Source organism: Lissotriton helveticus, chromosome 2_1 (genome assembly GCF_964261635.1).
Source record: "Lissotriton helveticus chromosome 2_1, aLisHel1.1, whole genome shotgun sequence".
Taxonomy (NCBI): domain Eukaryota; kingdom Metazoa; phylum Chordata; class Amphibia; order Caudata; family Salamandridae; genus Lissotriton; species Lissotriton helveticus.
In genome coordinates this window covers 995,785,050-995,810,097 of record NC_136059.1, presented here as the reverse complement: position 1 = coordinate 995,810,097, position 25,048 = coordinate 995,785,050, and the positions used below count along the sequence as shown (strand labels likewise).

The 25,048-nt window shown below is 41.8% G+C and overlaps 1 protein-coding gene across 1 annotated transcript in view; it reads left to right on the top strand.

Annotated features, from left to right (window-relative positions):
* The window catches only part of CEMIP2 (cell migration inducing hyaluronidase 2), a 360,647-nt gene that overhangs the window by 312,621 nt on the left and 22,978 nt on the right, over nt 1-25,048 (top strand). The window contains exons 19-21 of the mRNA XM_078675757.1: nt 3,490-3,675; nt 16,909-17,128; nt 18,656-18,757. Coding sequence (XP_078531883.1) covers nt 3,490-3,675; nt 16,909-17,128; nt 18,656-18,757 — 508 coding nt within the window. The remainder of the gene's footprint in view (nt 1-3,489; nt 3,676-16,908; nt 17,129-18,655; nt 18,758-25,048) is intronic.

Sequence of the window (25,048 nt, the reverse complement as noted above, 5' to 3'; positions counted from 1 at the left end):
CATCACCTCTGTGAAACATTGTGCAACGGCTACATAGAATACACTTACTCTGAGTTTAATAGAACACGAGACAGCCTTCCAGTCGTGCTGCTCAGTAGTTCAATTCTTCTATATTCTGTTTAGTAAAAAACATATAAAGTCACCCAACAAACACCCAAAATTGGTGTTCTAACATGAAAAGCACATGCTGCAGTAAATCAACTTACTGTCCAAATTCTGTCAATATCGCCCCCACCTTAAAAAAAAGGGAGCTCAAACAATAAGAACATAATTCCATAGCGACCGCGTTCTAACAATAACGAACAAGACTGTGCCCTCACGTACCGTGATTGATTACACTCCTTTAAAAAGAGTTCCACTCGACGAGACATTTTCGTGTGATAACAATATCTGTAGACAAAAAGGCAAAACCAAGGACTGTAGTCAAAGTAGAACGTTAGCCCAAGACTATTGCATTACACTCTGGTGCATACCTTAAAACTTGGAAACAAACGCCGCCAAGATAGTCGCCATGAACGCCATGAATGCCAAGATCATCCGGTCATGTGACAATGTGAAAGAGTTACGTATTTAACAGCGCTTGGTGCCAGTAGACTCACGTAATCACGTGAATGTCATGGAATCCAGTACACCATGGACAAAAAACTTTATTAACAAAACATTACCAATCTTCAGTATTTTGCGGCGTACAATGAAAAACTTCCTCCAGTTACCCATAACACTCGCTGGAGAGAACAAAGCTGGCCAAAAGCGAACAGATGAATATAATACCAAAAACAATGTGTTACTGATCGCAACCCTGCACTTATGTCAATAGTGCACAACTCAAAAAACGTAATCCCGTTATAGGTCGAGTAGCAAATTACGGCGCAAAAAAGACTCTAATACGCAAGCAGTGCTGAAAGAAAATGAAGAAAGAAATTTAAAAATTAAGTGACAAAATTAATAAAAATAAAAAGTTAAATAAGATTGTATTCCTATTCATGAAAACACATTTGCTGGTTATCAATCTGTAGGCATCATGTATCTGTTTATAGAAAGCAACTCATTTCCATACGGTCATAGTACTCAAACGTTTAATCCAAAATGTCTCCCTCTGGAGTAATCTTTTGTTTATATCTACACCAACTTGAACCCTAACTGCCTCAATTATCTGGAACCGCAACTGGGCTATCGTGGGGTGTTTCTCTGTCCAATGTGTGGCTAATGTAGAAGAAATAACTTTATTGCGTATCCGACTCTTGTGTTCTGAGATTCATGTTTTTAGTTTTCTCACAGTTTTGCCTACATATAGTAATCCACATGGACACTTAATCGCATGAACAACATTACTTGTGTTGCAGTCTCCTTTGTATCGTAATTTAATATTTTCTCCTGTGTGCAGAGTGAGAAATGGTGTTACACAAAGTAACATTGTTACAATGTAAACAATTAGTACACCGTCTCATTCCAAATGTCTCACTTTAAGAAACTGATTTTTTGCTGCTTAGTAACTCCTTCAAATTCTTGGTTCTTGTGTATGGAAATAATGGGCGTTCTAAATAAATATCATGAAAATCAGGTTCCAACTGTAAAAGTTCCCATCTTTTATTAATGATGTTCTTAATTTTTGTTGAATTAGTTGAAAATTTCGATACAAACACGTTCCTTTTGGTGGCTACTTTATCTTTTTTCATTAGTAGTGTCCTTCGATTTAGTTTCAATGCTCGTGTTGCTAAATTACCAAGAAGTTGTGCTGGGTACCCACGTTTCTCGTAATTTGTTTTGAATTCAAGAATATTCTTATAACAATCATCTTCATTAGAAACTATACTGCTCAATCTCAAAAATTGAGAATATTGTAAGTTGTTTAAAAGATTTGAGGATGAAAGCTGCGATAGTGCAGAAGACTGTTTTTGTCTGTTGTTTTCTGGTACAGGCTTGTGGTCAATTGATTGCATATTTCAACCAGAACATCTAAAAATGCTACTTTGTGTCTATTGATTGAGTGAGTAAACTGTATGCTTGGGTTTTTAGTATTCAAATTATTGATGTTTTGAATCAGTTTATTTTCCGTGCCAGACCAAATAATAAAAATATCGTCAATGTATCTGCAAAAACTTTTTAAATCTTCTTTCCAATCATCATTCTGAAAAAATGTGTTCATCTTCATACTTCGCCATAAACATTTTGGCTAAGGCAGGAGCTCCTGCAAAACCCATCGAAGTACCATTCAGTTGAACAAAGAATTTCTGACCATTCAAAATACTATGATGAAGGCAAAAGTGAGTCAGTTCAAGTAGGAAAATTGGATTTATTGTAGTGTTTGGGTGTTGCAATAGTAACCATTCTAGTGCTTCCAAACCCTCGGAGTGGGCAATAGATGTGTATAGTGATATTACATCAATCGTGCACAATAAATATTCCTTCTCTGTTAGTAAAGTTATATTCTCTAGTTTAAGAATAAAGTTCACTGTGTCTTGAATATACGTGTGCCACATTTGAATCAGTGGTTGAAGACAGTGATCTATTATTTTTCCAGCTGGTTCGTAGAGTGAACCACATCCCGACACAATAGGTCGGAACGGGGGATTCTCCAAACTCTTGTGAACTTTTGGAAATGCATTGGGCTATCAACATCTGCATTGCTTAAAAGAAAGAAAACCACATTCATTTAATTGTATTTTTTGTGTTCATTGAGAATTACAGTGAAGTTGTGTTTTTGACTATGTGAAATTGTTGAACAGAATATTCACTAAAAGATTATATAAATCTTTTCGTAAAAATAAAATGGACACAATTGATTATTACGCTTTGTTTCATGTTTAAACTGATTTAAACATATGTAAATCGTTAAATAGTTGTGCGTGCCTGAGTCTAGCAGGCAATCTAGCTAGCTAGCCCCTATTTTGATCTATGAGGTTCTGCCAACTTACCAAATTAAACATCTTAAGTGCATCCAAAATACTTAAGATTGTCTGATTTCTGGCTTCTAGAAAAACCAGTCCATTGTGTGCGTGATTAAGATTCTGTGTGTAGATGACTTGGCCTCTTGCTATCAGAGAAATCAAATTAATTGTAACAGACCTTTAAGATCACTGTACTTAAAAAATGAGCAACTTGTGCCAATTCCTCTGCCAAATGTCATTGTTAATGGTGAAGGTGTTTCTTATTTGGCAGCTTAACCTCTCCATACCTGAAACTCCTCTTACTATGCCATGCAGACCTTTTGTACAGTTGTTAAACTGTACTTAAAAGTTTACCAATGCTTGACCTACAGTTGATAAGAGGAGGGCTCTAGGAAGCACTGTTTGACTACTTGAAATGACAATAAACTAGAAGAATTGAGAACAACTATTGCACAACTCCCTAATCTATTTAAAGACAACTGCACAGTGGGCCACTTAAGCACCAAAAAAGATAGCCTATATTACTTTCAAAGCTAATACACTTTATTATCAGACCGGTATATGTTTTAGATACATTGGACTGACTGCACTTTATTTTCAGGAATGACTGGATTCGGATTGGCCTGTGTTACCCCTTAAACACCACTTTCCAAGTATCGTCGGACATTGTCCAGAGGCAGACTACTGCGCTTTCTCACAGTATGGAGGAATATACATCAGTCTCTACGATGGAGGAATTAGAGAAAAAGCGATCAGAAAAGAAGTTTTATTTTGATTCCACCACTGGGTAATATTTTCTATTTATGTGATATAAGATATAATACATCCTATGAATTCTGTTACAGTGGTGTTCTAGGGATTTTTAGATTGAAAAACCGTACTTTATATAGTACTGCCAGTAATGGAATGCCGTTGCACATCATATGTAATAATTTCTCACTTATTTTCCAAAATCTTGAGTATTCTCCTTGCATTGTGATGTTATGTCTGTTCATAAGACAATAATCTTGTGGCTGAGATTTAGAAATGTAATTGTTCTAGAGTACTCCTGATCTAAAATGAAAAAAAAATTCTAAATGAAAAAAAAAAACGCTGTGTGCCATCTCGAAGATCGATTTATTTATTTTCTTTGCTGTAAATCGCTTCACGGTATTCAATGAGAATTTGACATATTAATTAAATCTAGTTTTCCTTTCTGTAACAGCAGTCCTTATATATTCGTAATCTAATGTGTCCTTTAAGGTAAAAAGGCAACTTCAGGTATGACACCTAGGGCCGTAATACAGTAAAGGCACATTTTCATTGTTTGCACGAACGTACTCTGTCCTGGAAGGAGGGCATTCAGGTGGAAAACAGAGCAGCTGCTTTAAAGCTGGTCCGTGTTTTCACAGTGCAGACAGCAGCCCGTCTGCGCTTTTAAAGAGTTTAGAGATCCCCTTGCAGGCTGGTGCAGTCTGTGACTGCACCCGCCTGCAAGGGGATGTCTGGGGGTTCATATGGCCCCTTGCAGAGGACTGCTCTCAGGGAGTGCACTGACATTGTGCCACGTTTTAGGTGGCAGAGGCAAAGGAATTCCTTCATTTGCATGAGGCACACCCCCTTGCAGATTAGGACCCACCCCCTGCAGGTAGCGCTGGCGCCAGCACTATTGATATTACAGAAGTGGACGCACAAGCGTCTGTGGCCCCTGCTGTAATACCCAAGTGCCACGGGGCACCCCCGAGGCACTCTCTGTAATACGACCTCAACTGACTAGTCTTGGATAGAGGGTGAGAAAGGATGCACTTATCTTCTCTGTTCAGACAGGAGTCTCTTTTGAACAGCTGTGAGCTAGTGGAGGACATTGCTGTTATTGGGCCAGATTTCAGTTGAAACTCTCCAGTGTTTGCTGGATGAGTTTTGGTCACTGAAGCTATTTTGTTAGTAACATAACACGAGAAGCAGAAAAAAATGTGTCTACTTTTTTTAAGTGATACTTTGAAAACTCCAATTTCTAAACATTCTAGAGGGGACTAAATTGAACAGAAAATGTTGTTCATGGACTCGAGTCACATTCGTTCCTCTTTCTCTAGTTTAATCTTGGATCACTTTGTAGCTGTAGATTAATGTGTTTGGCATGACACTTGAGCCCCTGTACCCAAACAATGAATCCTTGTGTGGTAAATAAATAAATAATACCTCTATTTTTGAATGCTTAAATGAATAACAGATAGCTCAATAAATAAGAGTCAAGATTCGAGGTAGTAGGAGTTTTGCAGGTTTAATACAGCATAAGGACAGGAACAGGACAACCTGCACAGGAATAGGATGGCAGGGCCCGGCAGCTGCCGGGGCAGGATCTGGGATGAGCGCGCTGACTTTTAATAACAATACACGAACATATATACTAAAACAGTTGCATTACAGTACATAGGATAGGCGGAGCAGTGGGTGTGGTCAATAGCAGTCGCGAAAGATAAGGGTGAAAGTGGGTGTAACAGGGCGTATACATAGACATGTGATGCAAACGTAACAGAATATGTCATGAATGGGGCGGAGACATGGAGGGGGCTACCTAAGGAGCCGGGACCTCTGACCTAATGGTGCGCGCAAACTGGCAATGACGTGTTACTAGGAGAAGCTGGGGGCTACGAACTCTGTGCTAGGAGCAGAGACTGAAGTCTGGAGAGTCAGGGCGACATGTACCTAAGCAGTATTTAGTATCTGATGTTTTGAGAACATGTTGATATGAACTAAGAGTCAGGAGGGGAGAGGCTAACGGACTCTAAGACTGGAGCATGCATTATTCTACATGTAGTGCATGATGAAGAATATTAAATGACCATTAATACAGTATTTCTCTTACATGGAGACGGAAAGGCTAGACAATGACGGAAACTATTGATGCAGTTCAGTAGCTTAGGAATGCAGAGAAGGAGGACTGAACTGATAACTGGAATCATAACATACTCTTGGCAGACTCAGAGGCAGAGCCAGGCTGAGCCGGGCACTGCGAGGCAGGAAGTAAGTGAAGGGTCGAGGATACAGGTGGGGGCTGTATCGCTCCTCAGCGAGGCTTCAGGAGACAGGAGACAGGAGCTGAATCTGGTGTCCAGGCCCTTCTGAGGCCTAGAAACGGGGACTTTACAATGGAATAACGTGCACACTGAGAAACGTGGCAACGTAACTTTACATAGGCCTGATATTCGTAGTATTCACGAGAACTGGAAACTGACATACTAGAGGTGGACACAACTGTAATTGCGTCATTAATCGAACATAGGGAATACATATGCATATTAATCATGCACAGATAACATATGATGGAGGACTCGTAGTGACACAAAACATGGCAAAATTTACTTTTCCACATTCCCTCCTTGTCACTACGTTTCCATCAGGAAACATCAATATTCATGATACCATCTATCATTTCATACAGTATCATTTGCTCGTCTCGAATTATCCTGGAACGGGATTTAGAACGGGGCTTGGGACTAGGAATACAAGAGGTAGCACAAATGCCGCAAATCGCAGGGCCACATTGTATACAGAGGCAGCAGCTGAATATGATCGCTACTGCAATACCTAGAAATGACAATACTTTCCATCCCCAGGCGGAAACTATGTTCCAGAACCAACCGGACCACGTCCAGGTGCCTGGATCTTGGTGTAACAGATGGGCAATTTTATGGAGTCTGGTTATAGCTGAATAAACAGACGGCGCGTTATTTGGAATGAAAATGCAGCAACTAGATCCGATGACTCTACAGGCCCCGCCCCTATCGGCCAATATGACGTCAAGGACGAGACGATTCTGTAAAACGACAAATCTCATAGCAGATTGCTCTTCAGTTAAGTTACCTAGGGCAGAGGCAGTCTCATTGACTACTACTTCAAGGGTTCTGGTTAACCTACGGATTAGCTTACTATTCTGGATAGGTCCTATAAAGAAAAAGAAACCTCTGTTGAAATCTGTATACTGTTCTAGAGCAGTTTCAGTATAATCGACAATCGGGGACTCGACCTCCCTTTTATGTCTAATGTGTACTAGATGTGTGTTTCTGTGATAATCAGATGGGGCTAGGAAAACTGGTGGCAGTAGGAAGGCAATGTAACAGGTTCCCTCCCAATCGAGGGGCAGACGAACATATGCGGTCTGACCACAAATAAAATAAGAATGACGTGAAGCTTTGAAAATAGATTTCCCACTGTCACTATATTTGACAATAGTAGTACAATCGCTGTGTCCTACATGTACGGAACCATTATTTCTAACACATAATTCGCCTTTGACTGGTAGTACTGAAATAGCAGGTAAGTCTGGAGTGGAATCAGACTGAACATTCAGGACCATGAAATTCGAAGAATAATTACCTAAATTGTAAACTTCGTTTTCTAGATCTAACCCTGTTCTGTGGGGAAGACCTTGCTTGTCTGGGAAACATGTACTGTTAAGAAAAGACATATCTGTTGAGGATGACGTTAACGTGGACCATGCTCCACACGAACCATTATGTGAAAATGGATAAGGAAAGAGTGGCAGAACTCCCTTCGGTGTCTGGAAAGGGGGGAGTCGACCACACACCCAACAATTAGTAGCATTGCTGGTCTGGTGTGAATAATGTAACATGCGGATGAAAGAGTTATTACGCATAGCGAGGCGGTAAGAGAGTTCATGAGGAGGTAGATCACTAAACGTGTGCTCTACTGTAGCATTGGAAGACTTATTTACATGAGAAACTGGAAAATACAGATAAAATGCATAACTGGTGCAGGAAATCATAATACTGAGAAATAATATGAAACATAGAAAAACGATACATCGGATTGAGTTTTGACTACCTCTCTCACTATGGGGGTCTATTTTATACATGTCAGAAACAGTCTAACCGTTTCACCTAGGGGAGGACTTAGACAATCAAACTGGCTGACTTATTTTACTAGACCTTAACTTGAGTTTATACTCCTGTTGCGGAGTTTTCTCTAACAGGGAGGGTGCAGTATCATTGTCTTTTGCGGGACAGTCCTTAAGAATAGAACTTTGGCAGTCCTTTGAATCTTCGGAAATGTTCTTTGAGACAGGTGCCAGTCCATTAAATCTTTTAATATGCGAAAGATGCACCCAGCCTTTGCGTCCCTCCAACTTCACGGCTATACGGGTGGCCAGGAGGACCTGTCGGGGCTCCTTCCAGCGAGGCTCTAGCGGACTTGAGCGATCGAAATTCCGGACAAGAACCATGGATCCTGGAACGATTTCATGCGGTGCCACCTCGGTATTGTCTGGAAATGCGGCAGCAACCTGTGAACGACAAGAGTTGAGGGCAGACATCAAGGAAGCTAGGTAATCTGTCAGCATATTACTTGAAACATCGGTAATACTTCGGGGTCTAGGTGTACCCCACATATTTGGGGGGCGGCCGAAAACGACCTCATACGGGGACAGACCTGATCTGGAATGTGCGACCATGCGCATGTAAAACAGAGCAACTGGCAGAGCTACTAGCCAGTCCACACCTTTCTCTTGACAAACTTTTGCGATACGGATTTTCAAAGTCTGGTTATGTCTCTCTACGAGACCGGCTGCTTCAGGATGGCGTACACAATGGAACTTCCACTGGTACCCTAACAAAAGGGACACATGTTTCATGAGTTCAGATGAGAATGGCTGGCCGTTGTCAGAATATGCGACTCTAGGGAGTCCATAACGGGGAAAGAACTCACGAACCAACTGCTTGGCAGTGGTCGCGGCTGTGTAATCTGGAACTGGATATGCCTCCGTCCACCTGGACAAAGCGCATACAACTACAAGGACATACTTGAAACCTCGACATCGCTCCATCTGAATGTAATCCATCTGGAGGACTTCAAAAGGGTGGTCAGGAGGCTGGAATCCACCTTGTTCCACCGGGACACTTTTACCTGGATTGAACTGACAACATATCATACAGGTACGGACTTTCTGCTTGGCTGCAGCTCGTAAATGCTTGTTGAACCAAACGTTCTGGATACTGTCTAACATGGCTTTTTCTCCTAAATGTGCTGGACTATGTGCGGTATTAATAATGACTTGAACCATGGAGTCGGGGAGAAACCATGTGGTTCTACCCTTCGTTACCCATCCTTGATCTGTCTGGACCCCTCCTTGTTCGGACCATTTCTTGATTTCATCGGGAGTAGCATGTAACTGGATATCTATGACATCTTGAGTAGGGTCCTTAACTGTCATACATGTAGTCAGATCTGGAGTGTGTGTCGGTGTCTTATTTACTGGAATGTCTGGTGTCTGAGCTGTAAGCTTGGCTGTGCGATCTGCTAGATTATTACCCTGGGAAATAATGTCAGTAACTTTCGTATGTGCTTTGCACTTCATGATAGCGATAGATGTCGGTAAATGTATGGCATCTAACAGAGCCTGAATAAGGAGACCATGCTGAATCTTGGTTCCATGAGAAGTCATGAAACCTCTCTCTTGCCAGAGCACTCCGAAGTCGTGTACAACTCCAAATGCGTAACGTGAATCGGTGTAAACATTAACTTTCAGGTTCTTGGCGTGTATGCAGGCTTGAGTCAGAGCAACTAGCTCCGCTGCTTGAGCAGACAGGGTGTCAATGCGGTGTGTTTCAATAACTTCAGTGTCGGTAGTCACTGCATACGCGGCGACTAGTTCTCCTGTACTTGTTCTCATACATGAACCATCCACATAAAGTGTCAGGTCGGGATCTGGTAATGGAATATCTGTCAGATCTTGTCTTGGCTTGGTCATGATGTTAACTATTTCCACACAGTCGTGTGTGGCAGAATTCGAATTAACTGATGGTAACAGTGTAGCAGGATTTAAAACGTTGCAGCGTCTGATTTCTATGTGTGGCTGGAACAGTGTCAATTCATAACCTGTTAAACGTGCAATTGTCAAGTGCTGAGTTTGTGTTCGGTTTAAAAGAACTTCCACGGAGTGTGGAACCTGTACTGTCAGGGAGTGTCCTAATACTATGGAATCACTTTGTCTGATAGCTAGTGCTGTGGCTGCAACTGACTTGAGGCACGCAGGCAGAGCCTGGGCTACAGGATCTAATGTGCTCGAAAAATAAGCACAGGGCTTATATTGTCCTGCTTGATCTTGTGTGAGGACAGATAATGCTGTACCTTCGCGTTCAGTGACGAAAAGTGTAAAAGACTTACTGTAGTTCGGTGTTGCTAGAACTGGAGCTTGACATAGGGCTTTCTTTAACTCATTGAAACTAAGTGTATGTTCAGATGTCCAAGGGAGGACAGTCGATACGGCTGCCTCCTGTGTCGTTAACTGTATCAGTGGCTTGGCTAGAAATGCATACTGAGGAATCCATTGTCTACAATAAGAAGTAAGGCCGATAAAAGCACGTACCTCCTTCTGGGTCTTGGGCTGAGGAAGACTCGCTATTAACTGAATACGGTCTGGTGTCAACTGCCTACCCCTCTTGGACAGTAAGTGTCCTAAGTAGACCACTTGCTGGACACAGAATTGAAGCTTAGAAGGGGACACCTTGTGCCCCATCTCGGCTAGGAAATACAAGACTGTAAGGGATGCTCGCTCGCAAGCACATTCAGAACGGGCTGTGATCAGTAGATCATCGACGTACTGGAGCAGGGCAGTGTCAGTTGGCATGTGAATGTTGTCTAGTTGTCTCTTGAGTGCTTGACTGTAAATACTAGGACTTTCTGTGAAACCTTGAGGAGCTCGTGTGAACATATAGCTCCTTCCGTTTAAACAAAATCCGAAAAGGAACTGGCTGTCTGGATGAATGGGGACACTGAAAAATGCGTTCTTGAGGTCTATGACAGTAAAGAATGAAGCTTCTGAATCAATGGCTGTCAACAGGGAAGAGATATCTGGGACGACTGGATACTGGGGAATAATACATTTATTAAGTTCTCGGAGATCAATCACTAATCGATATACTGGAGGTGCATTTGGATCAGTACGTTTCATGACAGGAATGATCGGAGAATTGCATACATTGGAGTCAGTTTCTACAACTACTCCTTGAGCCATGAGCTCGTCAATAATTTTGGATAAGGCTGCTACAGCCTCAGGTGGCAATCTGTACTGTCTGATTCGTGGCAGGACTACACCTGGCTTGAGAGTCACACGATGGGGTGTGATTTGCATAAAGCCAACATCAGTTGGACCTTGCGCCCATAGATGCTGCGGAACATTAGACAATCTAGGATCAAAATCTCGTAATACATAGTGACCCTTGAAGTCACGTAGGAACAATCGTATTCCCTCTGGGGAACAGCATATAACTGCACCTAACTCTTTCAGTGTTTTAATGCCTAATAGATTTTCTGGACATGACTTAGTAAGTAACAGATCAGTAGTGCGGGACAATGGACCTACTTCTAGAGTAACTGGCTTTGATATTTCATTTACGATAGGTTTTCCTGAAAATCCAAGGGAAACATTTCTTGAGCCTGAGAGCGGAGCCCCTGGAACTTCGGCGTGACTAATAGTGGTCCTACTTGCCCCTGTATCAATCAGAAACTTTCTGTCTTTCCCTAATACTTGACTGTGAACATAGGGACCTTCTTGATCTACAGGTATCTCGATGAGAGGCAAGCCTACCTCCCTCTCTAGGCTGTTTCATGAATATGGCTGATACTCTGGATACTCGGACTGAGCATACTGGTACATCTGCTGTGTAACATGATGTGTTGCAGCGATAGGCTGCGGTGCTGTAACTGTCTGTGGTGCATTCTGTGGCTGAGAAGTCTGTGAAACTTGTTCTTGTCTTGGCGGACGTGGTCTTTCTTTAGTCTTACCGGTAGCTATATTGTGTTTCAGAACTGCACATTCGTTTATAAAATGACCTGGCTGTTTACAATAAATGCAGTTCCCTTTAACGGGAGCTGCAGGATGACTGGCTTGATTTGGACCCCTTTTCTGACTGTCTTGAGGAACAGATTGTGCAACTAGTACTTTCATTTTCGTGTCTTTCATACGTTTCCTTTCATGTTCTTGTTCTTCTCTGATTCTATTCTGGTGATATTGGAGCATCTGTAACATCTGGGACGGGGTATTAGCTTGCCAGGTACTTTCGACTTTCAAAACTCGGTTCTTAATTTGTGGACTTGAATTCTCGACTAATTTAGTAACAAAAAGATGAGGGTATGACTCACTACTTGTCTTGAGGCCACTGTTGATGCTAAAACATTTCTCAAATCTAGAATAATAATCACTAATATCTTCGTCTTGTTTCTGTTTACAGGCTGAGATTGCATCCCAGTCTTCCTTTCTAGTCGTCAATAATCTGGGTAAAACTTGTATTAATAATTCCGGTAATTCTTTGCATTTATCTCCAAGACCGGTACCTGGTACTCGTGCCTTGTCTTAAGCTTCTAGAACTGCCCAATCGATCTTTTTCTCTCCCACCTCCCATTCTTTTTCTTTGAGTTTCTCATATACCCCTGCGGGCAACAAGACTTTTAACATTTTAATAATATCTGGATACGTGTATTCTCCCATACGGAGCATGTCCTTTAATTCTCGGTGGAACCCTGCTGGATCTTTATCATGACAGGGAATTAGCTTTTTCATCTCTAAGAGTTCCATCTTTGTGATAGGGGTGTAAACAAACACTCGTTGCATTTCACCACCGTCTGTCTTAACTGGATGTACTTCTCTTAACGGATTCTGTCTGTCTATGTAAAAGGGTTTACTTTCTGGGGGTGAGACATGAACAAAATGCGGGTTCAAAAACGTTCTGTATTTGTGGCGCTGTTCTAGAATGACACTAATCAAATCGGTACCTAAACCTTTCCATTTATACTGGAGTAACTCGTTCAGGACATCGTGTAACGGACCTGGATCAGAATGTTGACCCTCATACAATGTAATGAGGTGCTGGATCATATACATACCCGCCAGTCGTTGCTCGGCTGGGGGCAATTTCAGAAACATTTGTGCCACTATTTCGTCTGGAAAAGTGGTAGAATCAGTAGTCCATCGGACTGCTGATCGGACTAGTTCTTGTTCATGCATAGTACTTAACTCACTATAACCGGTTCGTGATTTCAGAATGTGATCGGTAGCTTGAAATACTTGTTCTAGAGAACCTTGTTCTGGTGCTGGATGGTGAAAAATTGACTTGTGTTCTAGGCGCAAATGGCGATCTGGAAATCTAGATTTTCCTACATACGCTATTCTGTCGGGATTCTCGTCCTCTACCTCTTCTGTAGGAGAGTCGTTTTCTTTCTCGCTTACTTGTGCTGCTTTGCGTTGTTCGTGTATCCTTATTATTTCTTTACGAATCTTCTTGTACATACTCTCTATACTACCGATGGTCTTATGCTTACCCTCGGCTATATTATCACTCCACCTTGTCAGGGTTCTCATTTCGACTGGATCTTTGGTCGGATAATCTTGTTCCCTTATTAGACAATTAATCAGAAACTTTAATAGCATGAGCTGGACTTCAGCTTTTCTTTGGCACATGACATCACTAATACTTTCTGGATCATTCCCGGTACGGATGAAACGATATATTCTGTCTAGATCTTCTTTCATATCTGGTAGGGTGACTAGATACTCGGTCACCTTTCTTACGCGTAATGAATATAAAACCATATTATCCTCGCCTGGGACTGGATCATAGCCACATTCGGTAAGGGCTTTTCTTATTTCTGCAACAGACTGATGTCTGGGCGTACGCTGTGACGCTTGTGCATGTAATTCGGCTAACGTTAAACGCTTGTGTGGCGGCGGGGTTTGAGGAGTACCTCCCCCTGCGGCCCCTAAACTAGAGTCGTCTACTGATGCTCTTCGTCCTGGCAGAGTGGGAAATGGAAATGTAGGCTGGACTTGTATGGCGGGCTGGACCGGGGGTACCGTAACAGGTACTCCGGTGTCTGGAGGAGCGGGAAGTGCCTGATTTACAGGGACTGGCGGAGCGGGATTTGCATATTCTGGGACTGTGTCGTCCAAATAGGACGAAATGAAAATATCAGCTGCGGTCGGTTTGTGACGTAGCTTGGTCGGAACTAATGGTGGCGGGAAATTACTGGATGCCTCCGGGGTCGCTTTTGGCAAGCCCTCGGCAAGGAGAGGATACATACCCTTGATGAGGGCATGCCTCTGTCTGTCTGACTGTTCGGTTTTAACTCGTTCACCAATCTCGATTAATTCCCTTTCTTGGGCTCGTTCCAAGGATTCTCTACTTAATTCTGACTTTCTGATTTCTTTTTCGGTTCTTTTATGAGATTCTTTGCGCCATAACTCGATGGCATCTTTCTGTGACTGTCTGGCTTTCTTTTTCCATAATGCTTCTTCTACTCGCATGATGCATTCGGCATCCCATGTGCCTGATACAGGCCATCTATACTTTTCTTCTAACTGTTTGGTATACTCTACCCATAAATCTAGATACAATATGGCGCTTATGCCATGCTTCTGATACATGAAATGACCTGGACTGTCCCTAGGCGGAACAGGAACTGCTGCTTCTAACAGACCTTTTCTGGTTTTTAACTGACGCAGTTTTGAAAAGAGCGGCATGACTGATCTATAACCTGGACACAACACGATACACAATAAACACGATAATCACTTCGCACTCATACCACGACATTAAAATACATGAATAACATTCAGAATAACAGTTCGAACAGAATACTACCTGGAATACGGAAAACAGAATACATGAATTTTCTCGAGAACAGAACTGACTGGAACAGAAACTAGATGCACTGCTGAAACAGTACGAAACTTACCGGTCTCATACAGAGACACGTCAGGACCCGCATCCACCGAAGTGAACACTTCGTTTGTGGGTCTGTGTACCACCAACCCACGGACCAGAGTCAATTAGACTGACCCTGTCTAGATACTACCCCAGCAACGGTACTCACCGGGCAGCAAGAACGGAAGGCCTCGGACGGGACTGGACTGCTTCGACGCCGGACGGACGAACTTCGGACTTCTGTTACGGGTGGGCTTCCGGATACCTCGGACCTTGGACTCTCGGCTTGGGCTCTGGTCGGGACTCGCCGCGTTCCTCCACCGTCTCGTCTGGATGCTGGACCGCCTCCTCCGTCTCCTCCGTGGGCCTGAGGGATACTTGAAGCAGAAATATCTGCCGGTGCGCAGAAGAGTTCCGTCACGACTGCAGAGGGTCAGGGGGTCGGCGTGGCTTCACCGACGCGTGGGGAAAGGGCAAGTCCCTATTCGGGCGCCATTATGTGGTAAATAAATAAATAATACCTCTATTTTTGAATGCTTAAATGAATAACAGATAGCTCAATAAATAAGAGTCAAGATTCGAGGTAGTAGGAGTTTTGCAGGTTTAATACAGCATAAGGACAGGAACAGGACAACCTGCACAGGAATAGGATGGCAGGGCCCGGCAGCTGCCGGGGCAGGATCTGGGATGAGCGCGCTGACTTTTAATAACAATACACGAACATATATACTAAAACAGTTGCATTACAGTACATAGGATAGGCGGAGCAGTGGGTGTGGTCAATAGCAGTCGCGAAAGATAAGGGTGAAAGTGGGTGTAACAGGGCGTATACATAGACATGTGATGCAAACGTAACAGAATATGTCATGAATGGGGCGGAGACATGGAGGGGGCTACCTAAGGAGCCGGGACCTCTGACCTAATGGTGCGCGCAAACTGGCAATGACGTGTTACTAGGAGAAGCTGGGGGCTACGAACTCTGTGCTAGGAGCAGAGACTGAAGTCTGGAGAGTCAGGGCGACATGTACCTAAGCAGTATTTAGTATCTGATGTTTTGAGAACATGTTGATATGAACTAAGAGTCAGGAGGGGAGAGGCTAACGGACTCTAAGACTGGAGCATGCATTATTCTACATGTAGTGCATGATGAAGAATATTAAATGACCATTAATACAGTATTTCTCTTACATGGAGACGGAAAGGCTAGACAATGACGGAAACTATTGATGCAGTTCAGTAGCTTAGGAATGCAGAGAAGGAGGACTGAACTGATAACTGGAATCATAACATACTCTTGGCAGACTCAGAGGCAGAGCCAGGCTGAGCCGGGCACTGCGAGGCAGGAAGTAAGTGAAGGGTCGAGGATACAGGTGGGGGCTGTATCGCTCCTCAGCGAGGCTTCAGGAGACAGGAGACAGGAGCTGAATCTGGTGTCCAGGCCCTTCTGAGGCCTAGAAACGGGGACTTTACAATGGAATAACGTGCACACTGAGAAACGTGGCAATGTAACTTTACATAGGCCTGATATTCGTAGTATTCACGAGAACTGGAAACTGACATACTAGAGGTGGACACAACTGTAATTGCGTCATTAATCGAACATAGGGAATACATATGCATATTAATCATGCACAGATAACATATGATGGAGGACTCGTAGTGACACAAAACATGGCAAAATTTACTTTTCCACACTTGAGAGAGCCCAGAATAATCCAGGTCAACTCTACCTATCTCTCTCCTTTTTTCCTACTCCTCTCACGCTTTCTTTTTCTCCCCCTCCCTTTTTTTCGGTAGTACATTTGCTTTCTCTATTCCTTCTCATCTTTCTCTATTTCTACTTTTTTCTTTCCCCCTTCTGTTCTCCCCAATCAGTGCATTTATAGGTGCCGTAGCAGAAAATACCGAAATGTTGACTTTTTCTAGAGAAAAGAACTGATAGAAACACAAGCAAACTTTGAGACCAAAGTGTAATGCAAATTTCATCGTTATTGTTTGTTTACTAGTAGCATAGGGGGCAAGACCAACACAAAGATGACATGAATTTTATTGACAGTTATGTTGGGTTTTAGTTTGACAAGTACTTAGTTAATTGGCCTTGGTTTCCATGACTGTTTGTTCAATTTGGGTGTCTATCTGTTTTTGACAAATTCATGTTATCCAGTGCTGGTTGTTGTATCTTTTGTAAAACGTAAGACGTCGGTGAGGTTTATCTTGTGATTGTGTATATGTTGGATGCCACCAAGAGTGATCTCTAATTTTTGGCGTGCTATGTCGCTCTACCAATATAAATCTAACTGTTGTGTAACATTTCTGCTGTGCAGGTTACTCTTCCTGTTTCTCCAGGCTCAGCACAGTCGAGACGGGCACAGTTACTGCTCTACTGAGGGATGTGAGCGGGTCAAGATCCAGGCCGCTGCGCAGTCCAGAGATGCCAGTAACTGCATGGCTAGAGCATATCCAAAGTATTACAAATCACCCAGTGTTGTAAAGGCCATGCCAGCTAAGAGCACTTCACTTTGCAAGAACTGTGGGGCAACAAAGGTAATACAATTATCCTGTAGATAGTAATGAATAATGACTGCTCTGCCTTAAATTATTCCACTCGTACTTGCAATCTGTTCTGTTAATTCACCATTAGTGGGGTTACACTGGAGTTGTTCATGAGATCCTTCTTCACTTTTTCTGGTTAGTATTTCAAATATTCCACACCCATAATTTTGTGATGACTTAAACATCTCTTTTTGTAGTAATTGTTCAAGTGACCTCAGTGTAGTCATGCAAACAAAGTATGTTACATCATGCTACAGTGTTGTGACCTTTTGCTTCTTCTGAGTTATCGCACAAGGGAGGTTTTCTGATACGAATCGCACTTCAGCCTATAATTACTGATGTTTCAATAAAAAGATTCACTGCAGGCAATCCAGGTTTCAATGGAAATATGTCTTGACACCATTACTGACACTTTAAATCATAACCGAGTGTCCTTAACACTTCAACATACTATCTTTCTATGTACAAGGAAAATGTTATGAATGTTCTCTAGTAAAAGTCAAGCATTAACATTCATTCCTTTGTATTAGTCCTAAATTGTATATCAGTGCTAGCTGCTTTGAACTATCCCTTCAGTTTCACCTACTCTGACAAATAATGAGATTTTGTTTAAGTATTTTGTTATTGCATAATTTGTAAAATTGTTCAGTACTACCAGGGGCGTAGCTTCAGGGGGGCTGTTTGGGGTGTTACATCCCCCCATATAAATGTATTTCCTGGTAAATAGTTGGGACTTTCAGTTGGGTATTGAGAGGTTTCTGTCGGATTTCACCAGGTATATTTGCATACACCCAGACAAAAACGCACACACGTTCTCACTCTCTGCTTTGAAAGTATTGAAAAATTTTGGTTATTTTACAAAGTATTGTATTTTCTCCCACTTAGTCCCCCTAGCAATCCAAATTTACTTCTCTTTCCACTACAACATTAGCCCCTCTCATGCACCCTGATTATCGTATAATGTATTTTAATATTCTATGTCGGAGTGATTGTTGGAAAATCTGAATCTCATACCCCATCTTACTGACCAAGTTACGCTCCTGAGTACTACTGTTGTGAACATAACACAGGTACATGTTGCGTGACCTTCAGTGTTTCAGAGATGCCCAGAACATCGTTATAATGTTTAGTATTGCAATGAAACAAACAGCAATAAGTGCAATCAGTTCTTTACTTAAAGTTGGGTCTGCTATTTCACACTTTCATTTTAGGTTCATGTTTACAGTTTGAGCAGTGCACGCTATAGATATTGAGTATGAGGTTTTCCAATGGCAGTGTTTTTAAGAGGGTGAATTTGTGATGCATTGAACATATGAAGAAAAAATATTCTTGTAAAAAACAAATTGTCACATAGAGATTAACGTAAAGAAAAACTTAAGCATGCGTCAGTGAGACCAAAATAATTTCATCATAATTAAACCTGTTTCTGGGATTGCTGGATGTCTGACATTTTATTTTTCTAAGTACAAAATGTAAACAAAACACTACATTTGCCACTATTTCTATTTTGATGAACAGATGGTGTTTACCAGTGACCTTCATAAAACCTACCTCAATGTAAAGCTTCAGTCGCTCAGTAAGACAGAACTACAGCAAGGGAACAGCGGGGCTTTTATATCTGTAAGTGGTTTATTATGTGTTTTTTCTAATTTAAAAATATTTCTCAAAATGTTTTGCAAGGCGATCCCTCTATTTCAAAAACTGTTTTGTTAATAATGTTTGTATTTAGGTGATGATCTCTTATTACATCATCAGAATAAATGTGACTTTGTAAGAGTTGTTGCATAATTTAATCACTGATGCTTTAGATGTGCTTGTTTCACTGGCCCCCACTCTCTGTGATTAGTTCTTTCTGGACAAACATTTGGCAAATTGCTATTCTAAATAATCTGCTGGGCGTGTCTTTAAGGTGCCAATCTGACCTTAAGAACTTGGAATTCAGCATGTGTGGTTACATACCCTACTGTAGTACTTCAGCATAAGGTGCAAGTACAAATAGGTCTGGGCTGATGCTTGAGGTTCAGTCAAAGTATAAAGATGCCTTAGATGTAGCCCATTCTCATGGTACCCTATGGGCACTCCATGAAGTATTAGCAAGAGAACGTTGTATCATCTACCTAGCTTGAAGGATTGGTGCCCCCTAACCCTTGATGCTCTGTATGAGCAACAACTTGATGTCTGTGGTGCGGGAGATGGTTGCCACGATCATGCCCCATAATCAGTCTAGCGGTTCTAGCAAAAACCATAAGGGTAAAAGCAAAACTGGTACAACAGCCACGGTTGTGCAAGAGAGGTGCCCTTGATCAAAGACATCTGTCAGGCTACTGAAATTTGCCATGAAGTAACCATCTTAGTGGCCTGGGCCCTGTACCAGAGGGTCATTCCTTCTGTCTAGGCTCAGGAATGTTGGCTCCTGAAATCCACAGAAGTGCCAAACCTTGGCTCTGCAGTATATTTTTTGTCCCTATACAGACAAGTCTGGTGATAAGGCTCTGATTTCTCATCTCTTCAAATAATGATTTAAATAAGGTTTGCCCTGTCAAAACCCACATATCTCCAAAAGAGAGATGTGGGCGACTGGGACATCACAGCATGCAACAAATTTGGTTGTGGGTTGCTTTCGCACTCCAAAATGCAGGATGCTGCCAGCATTTGTGGTGATACCCGCCTCCTCACATTTTCTGACTTGGAGGTTAACAGTGAAGATTGTGCAGATTTGACAGCATACACCCATGATGCCCTTTTGGTGTTTGTCTTAACCTTTATTCCTGCAGGAATCAAGGTCCAACTACATGTCTCTTAGCTAAAGGTTTTCTAGGTCGAGGGACTGCTGTGGACCATCTCGTTCATGACATTGACTGTCTTGGATTTTTCCTTATAGTTTTTATAAAACAGAAACATTGTAAAAGAGTTCATCAGAAAAGTAGAGTCACCTGGCTCCAATGACTGAAAACATCACAATAGCAAAATAAATACATTAATATTGCAATCTAACTTCTATTTCCAGCAAAGAAAAGTAGAAGTAGCAACAATAAACCCATCTTTTGAACTCATGAGTGCTGAATTGTCTTGTGACTTAAGTAAGGGTTGTGGCAGTGATCATGACTCACTTAAGATGCCAGGATATTTAAATCCACTGTTTCCGACAAGACTCGCTCCTCAGAGAATCTTCTGGGACTCTTGAAAAATTATGCTGAAATAGTTACTCTGTGTGCAGTATCCTATAAAACAAATGGGCATACCTCCTCAGAGTAGTGCAATAGTCCTACAAGATTTCAGACAATATGCCAGCTTAAAGCGTTTCACCTTGATTACTTAGCTCTAGGTCATGCCACATACCTCTGGTAAAATAACCAATTTGTGCTGGCTTTTTTCCCATTATGAGTGGTGTCTGAACGCTGCGCCCAGATTCAGTCTGGTTGGTCGACACTAGGATGTTTGGATTATCCACTCCCTAGAATTTAATTGACAGTGCTGCCTGAGTTTGTGAATGCTGTTGGTGATGTCACACTCATGACCATATTATCGAATTAGTAATGAATGAGACATGTATGTTCCTGAACTGTACGGCAATGCACTGTCATTTGTTTCCTTGTATGCTGTAACAATAAAAATGTTAGAAAAGCTATACAATATGTTTTCAACTACTAGCACACAAAAAATTATAGTTTCAAAGGTGGAGAGTGCTTCTCCGCCATTGGGAAAAATTGTAACTGTGCAGATCATGTATATTACATTCCCCTTATCCTGCACCACTGTGTGATAGTTTCCGTGGATCTTGGGATAAATGGTCTGCTGCTGGAAGAAACGTTATTGTCACTGAGTAGTATCAATCAGTTCTCCATCATGAAATTCCAGCATGAAATAGTTTCTTTGAATCGCATGATTTTGAAACACTTTCTGATGCTAGGATGTGAAATGTTGGTACTTTAATGCAACAGCAGAACAACTATATACCCTTTATCAGCCCACAGATCTCTTTATTTGGGCTGCCTATTCCCTGCTACCTCTTATTTGACCAAGACAAGGGAACCCAAGGCGCAATAGGCTAAGGACCATGGGTAGGTACTATATTATAAAGAACAGGGGTCCTTAGAGAAAGAAACTATGAAAAGAGATAAATATAGACCAAATGGAACTATATTTTTTTGGGGGAAAATGTCCAGCCGGACAATTTATTACCCTGATACAAGAATAATCATACAACAATAAAACACTGAGTGTGATAGAAGCGGGACACCAGCCGGTGTCCGACTAACACACTAAGAAAACATACAACATGAAGGAAATAGCAGGCAATAGCAGGACATCTGATTAGGGTAAATCATAAACCAGACAATCTGTAACATACACATATGCAAGAAAAAGTGTAAATCAATTTATGCATTTAGTGTAATGGTGTCGACGACGTTTCGAACCACAATTAATAAAGGTTCATCCTCAGGACAGAGGGTAATTGCCTTAAGAATACACATTTGTAAAGATATCACAATTGTGTAGCACTCAATTTGAGAAAACGTGTTATATTTATTTTGCTCCAGGGCAAAAACCGTAATTGATCTTTGAAAATGCCCAGGGTAGAATAGGATCCGAAGTAAGTTGCTCTCGATATCCGGGTCTGGTAATACAGCACGCAAGTCCACAATAGGGGTTCTTGCTGGCACGGGGAATCTGCGCCTAACACTCAGTGTTTTATTGTTGTATGATTATTCTTGTATCAGGGTAATAAATTGTCCGGCTGGACATTTTCCCCCCAAAAAATATAGTTCCATTTGGTCTATATTTATCTCTTTTCATAGTTTCTTTCTCTAAGGACCCCTGTTCTTTATAATATATTCCCTGCTACCTCAGCCAGATAATAGACGGGCCCCTGGGTCCGGCACCCAAGTAGCCTATCATATTATTCTAAAGCATGTTGAGTCATTGACGACAGCAACGCTCTGCTCGTTTGTACTTTGTATAGCTGTTCAAAAGGAAATAACTTAAATGTATGGTAAATATTTGTACATGTATCCTCTGCTGGTGGTATACTATGAAGAAAATGCTTTTGCGTTCAGGCTTTGACAGGGCTTGTTTACTGTAACACTCTTGCCGCTTAGTGTGCTGGGAAAATTGATGCATGATGTTTTTTTTGGGGGGGCTGTGTTTCTGTGAAAACGACTTATGTCTCAAGCTGCAACTTGTTTATCTTGAGCATTGTTAAAGAGTAGAAACCAAGCCTCTTCAAACTTTTCAAGACCTTTGAAATAGAAATATTTTACTGGAGTATCTGTACGGACACAACATCTACTGCCTTTGCCCTGACCTTGCAGAATATTGTAGCAGGGCAAAGAAACTCAATGCCAAGTGACTCCTCTTATTTTTTTAAAAGCAAACAATGCCTCATAAGGCAAAGAGGTAGTGTCCTGAGGGGCCTACTCTTGTGTCACTGAAAACAATGCACTCCCGAATAGTGGGAACACGTCTCATGTTTGAAAGAGTCGCTCATAATACCCAGTAAACCGAATGTGTACTGCAGTGAGGGTTATTTTGAGTTTGTCGCACTGACCTCCAGAACCTGCTTCTTCTACTGTGGCAATCATCCCTCTCCTGATCGTTGGCAGACATTTGGGGATAGAGTCAATGTCTAGGCCTCTTATGAAGACTACTTCATTAGCCTCGAGGCCCTTGATACCATCCCCAACAGTCTAGATGTTGACCATTACTGGCTGAGCATCAACTTTGGAAAGTTCATTATAAAGCACACAAGCTCCATGTCTACTGAGGGTAATGTAAAATCGACCAGACCTTCGTCTTAGCCTCTCCCTCATTGACTGTGAACTCTCTGATGTTGAATTGACACTTCACATTGATTAAAAACCTTAAAGACTGCTATCCTGAAGTATACCATGCCTGCCTTAGCAATGGATCTTTACATCTCCAGCAAGATTTAATGCTTTTGGTACTCAGAGTTTCGGACATTTTCCTGAAACCATCTGTAATGATGGAGGGAGAGGTCTAGAGCAAGTAGGAGTAATTGAAGTGACTTTGCACTATGGCCAAGGATCTGTTTTGCTTATTTTGACTTCTTGAAGATTGTGTAGACACATGACAAATACTTCTGCCACTTACAGGGTGATGCCAGAACTATAGGAAATGTATTCGCTACTCCCCCCTTCTAGAAAAGAATACATGTCTTTTTTCAAAAAATTTCCTCTTTGAATAGGAGACCCATCCCTTTCGCTATTAAAATCTTTGCTGTCTATTTTGGTTCATAAGCAATTTCATTCCTTGGCTCTTGTAGCATTAACACCATGCGCGCTGCGGGTTTTAAAAAACCCGCGGTTCATGACGAGCTCAGCTCGTCATGAGCGTACGAGAGGCGTACCTCATGACGAGCTGAGCTCGTCATGAGTGTCGTAGGGGTTAACCTGGTTATATGACTGGTCACACTCTTTTTGATAGTTGTGTCAGGGAGGATGTTAGACAAATAGCCACCTCTCCTTCGAGCCTTATGGAAGTTTCCACAGGATGGCATTTGGAGTGTACATTAAAGCAAATATGTTGGAAACCTCTCCAGTTGTTTTCTACATTGCATGATGTACTTGCATTCCTCCAGAATGTTTTTTGCCTTTAATAATACCCAGCAGTACATCTACTGCGAGTTGGATTGTCACTTGTATTCTGTAGTGGTATTCCATGAGAGGCTTTATTTTTGCCACTGATAATTATGTAACCGCTCGGTCAAGTCCATGACCGGGTTAGTAGCTTTTCATTTGCATGTACCTCTAGTCAAGTATATGTGCAATGTAGGGCAGATGCATTGGCTATATTTAATGATTTGTGCAAGCACTGGGCATTGAACAGCATCTCTAGAGGTTACGCTCTGCATAAACAGGCCACATTTAGAATCGTTGGCGATTAACTAAAAAGCAGTTTGTGCTAGCTGCCCAACCCCAACTTAATCGGAGTTTGTGAATATTTGGTCTTCTTTTTTGTAGTCGGGGCAAGGAAAATCATAATACTCGGTACAGTGACTTTTACACTTCTTGTCTTAATAACCTCTTGCTTCTGAAGATACACCAGCTATAAGCCCTTGCTGGACTCTGTGAACATAACAAAGGTACACACAGAAGGAAAGAGAAACATATTGTGGCTGTACCCAAGTGTTGGCTGGGTCAGTCAAGCTTAGAGATTTCCAAATTGTTTTCTGTTTACACTGTGCAAGACTTGTTAGTCTGCTTTCTTCATGTCCAAAGGTGTGCTCCAGTAGTGTAGAGGTTAGGGGTTGTTGCACTAGAAGCACAAGATTTACTATCACCGGGAATTTATAGTACTGCACTACTAATTTTTCTCTTTCATAACCATACGTAAAAGGACCCATGGTTTTAAAATAGTCATGCTTAAAGACTAATAACAATAGGTATTTAACAATTGGAGAGCCATATTTACTAAAGCTCATATCCTGATCTTGCGCCAGTGTAGTATCTTTTAGAATTGTGCCAAATAAACTTGATGACGTTTTTTGCACTCAGACACCAACAGACGTCTGCCAGGCCTTCTTGTGGTAATTTGTTCTAACTGGGGACCAAATGATGAGCATGATTAGAAGTGACAGTTTGTTGATTTCCCCTCGTCTACTGCCATTCTGTATTTCGTAGAGGGCGGGTTGGAAACTCTAGCTGACTCTGGATATTAATGTATGACCATGGTAAGCTACCAAATATTTAAGGTCAGACCTTTCAATTTTGAAAGTATTCCCTTGGTTGTCTGTATTTTCTTGAGAGACACTAAAATATTTGCACACATAATTTTGTTCCTTTTTATTCTTGAATGCTTGCCCTGTCACATTTCTCTAATTCGGCCCACCCTAAATTCAGCTGGAGTATGCATGTATGCAGCCTAGGGAACAGCTTTGTTGGATGCAAGGAC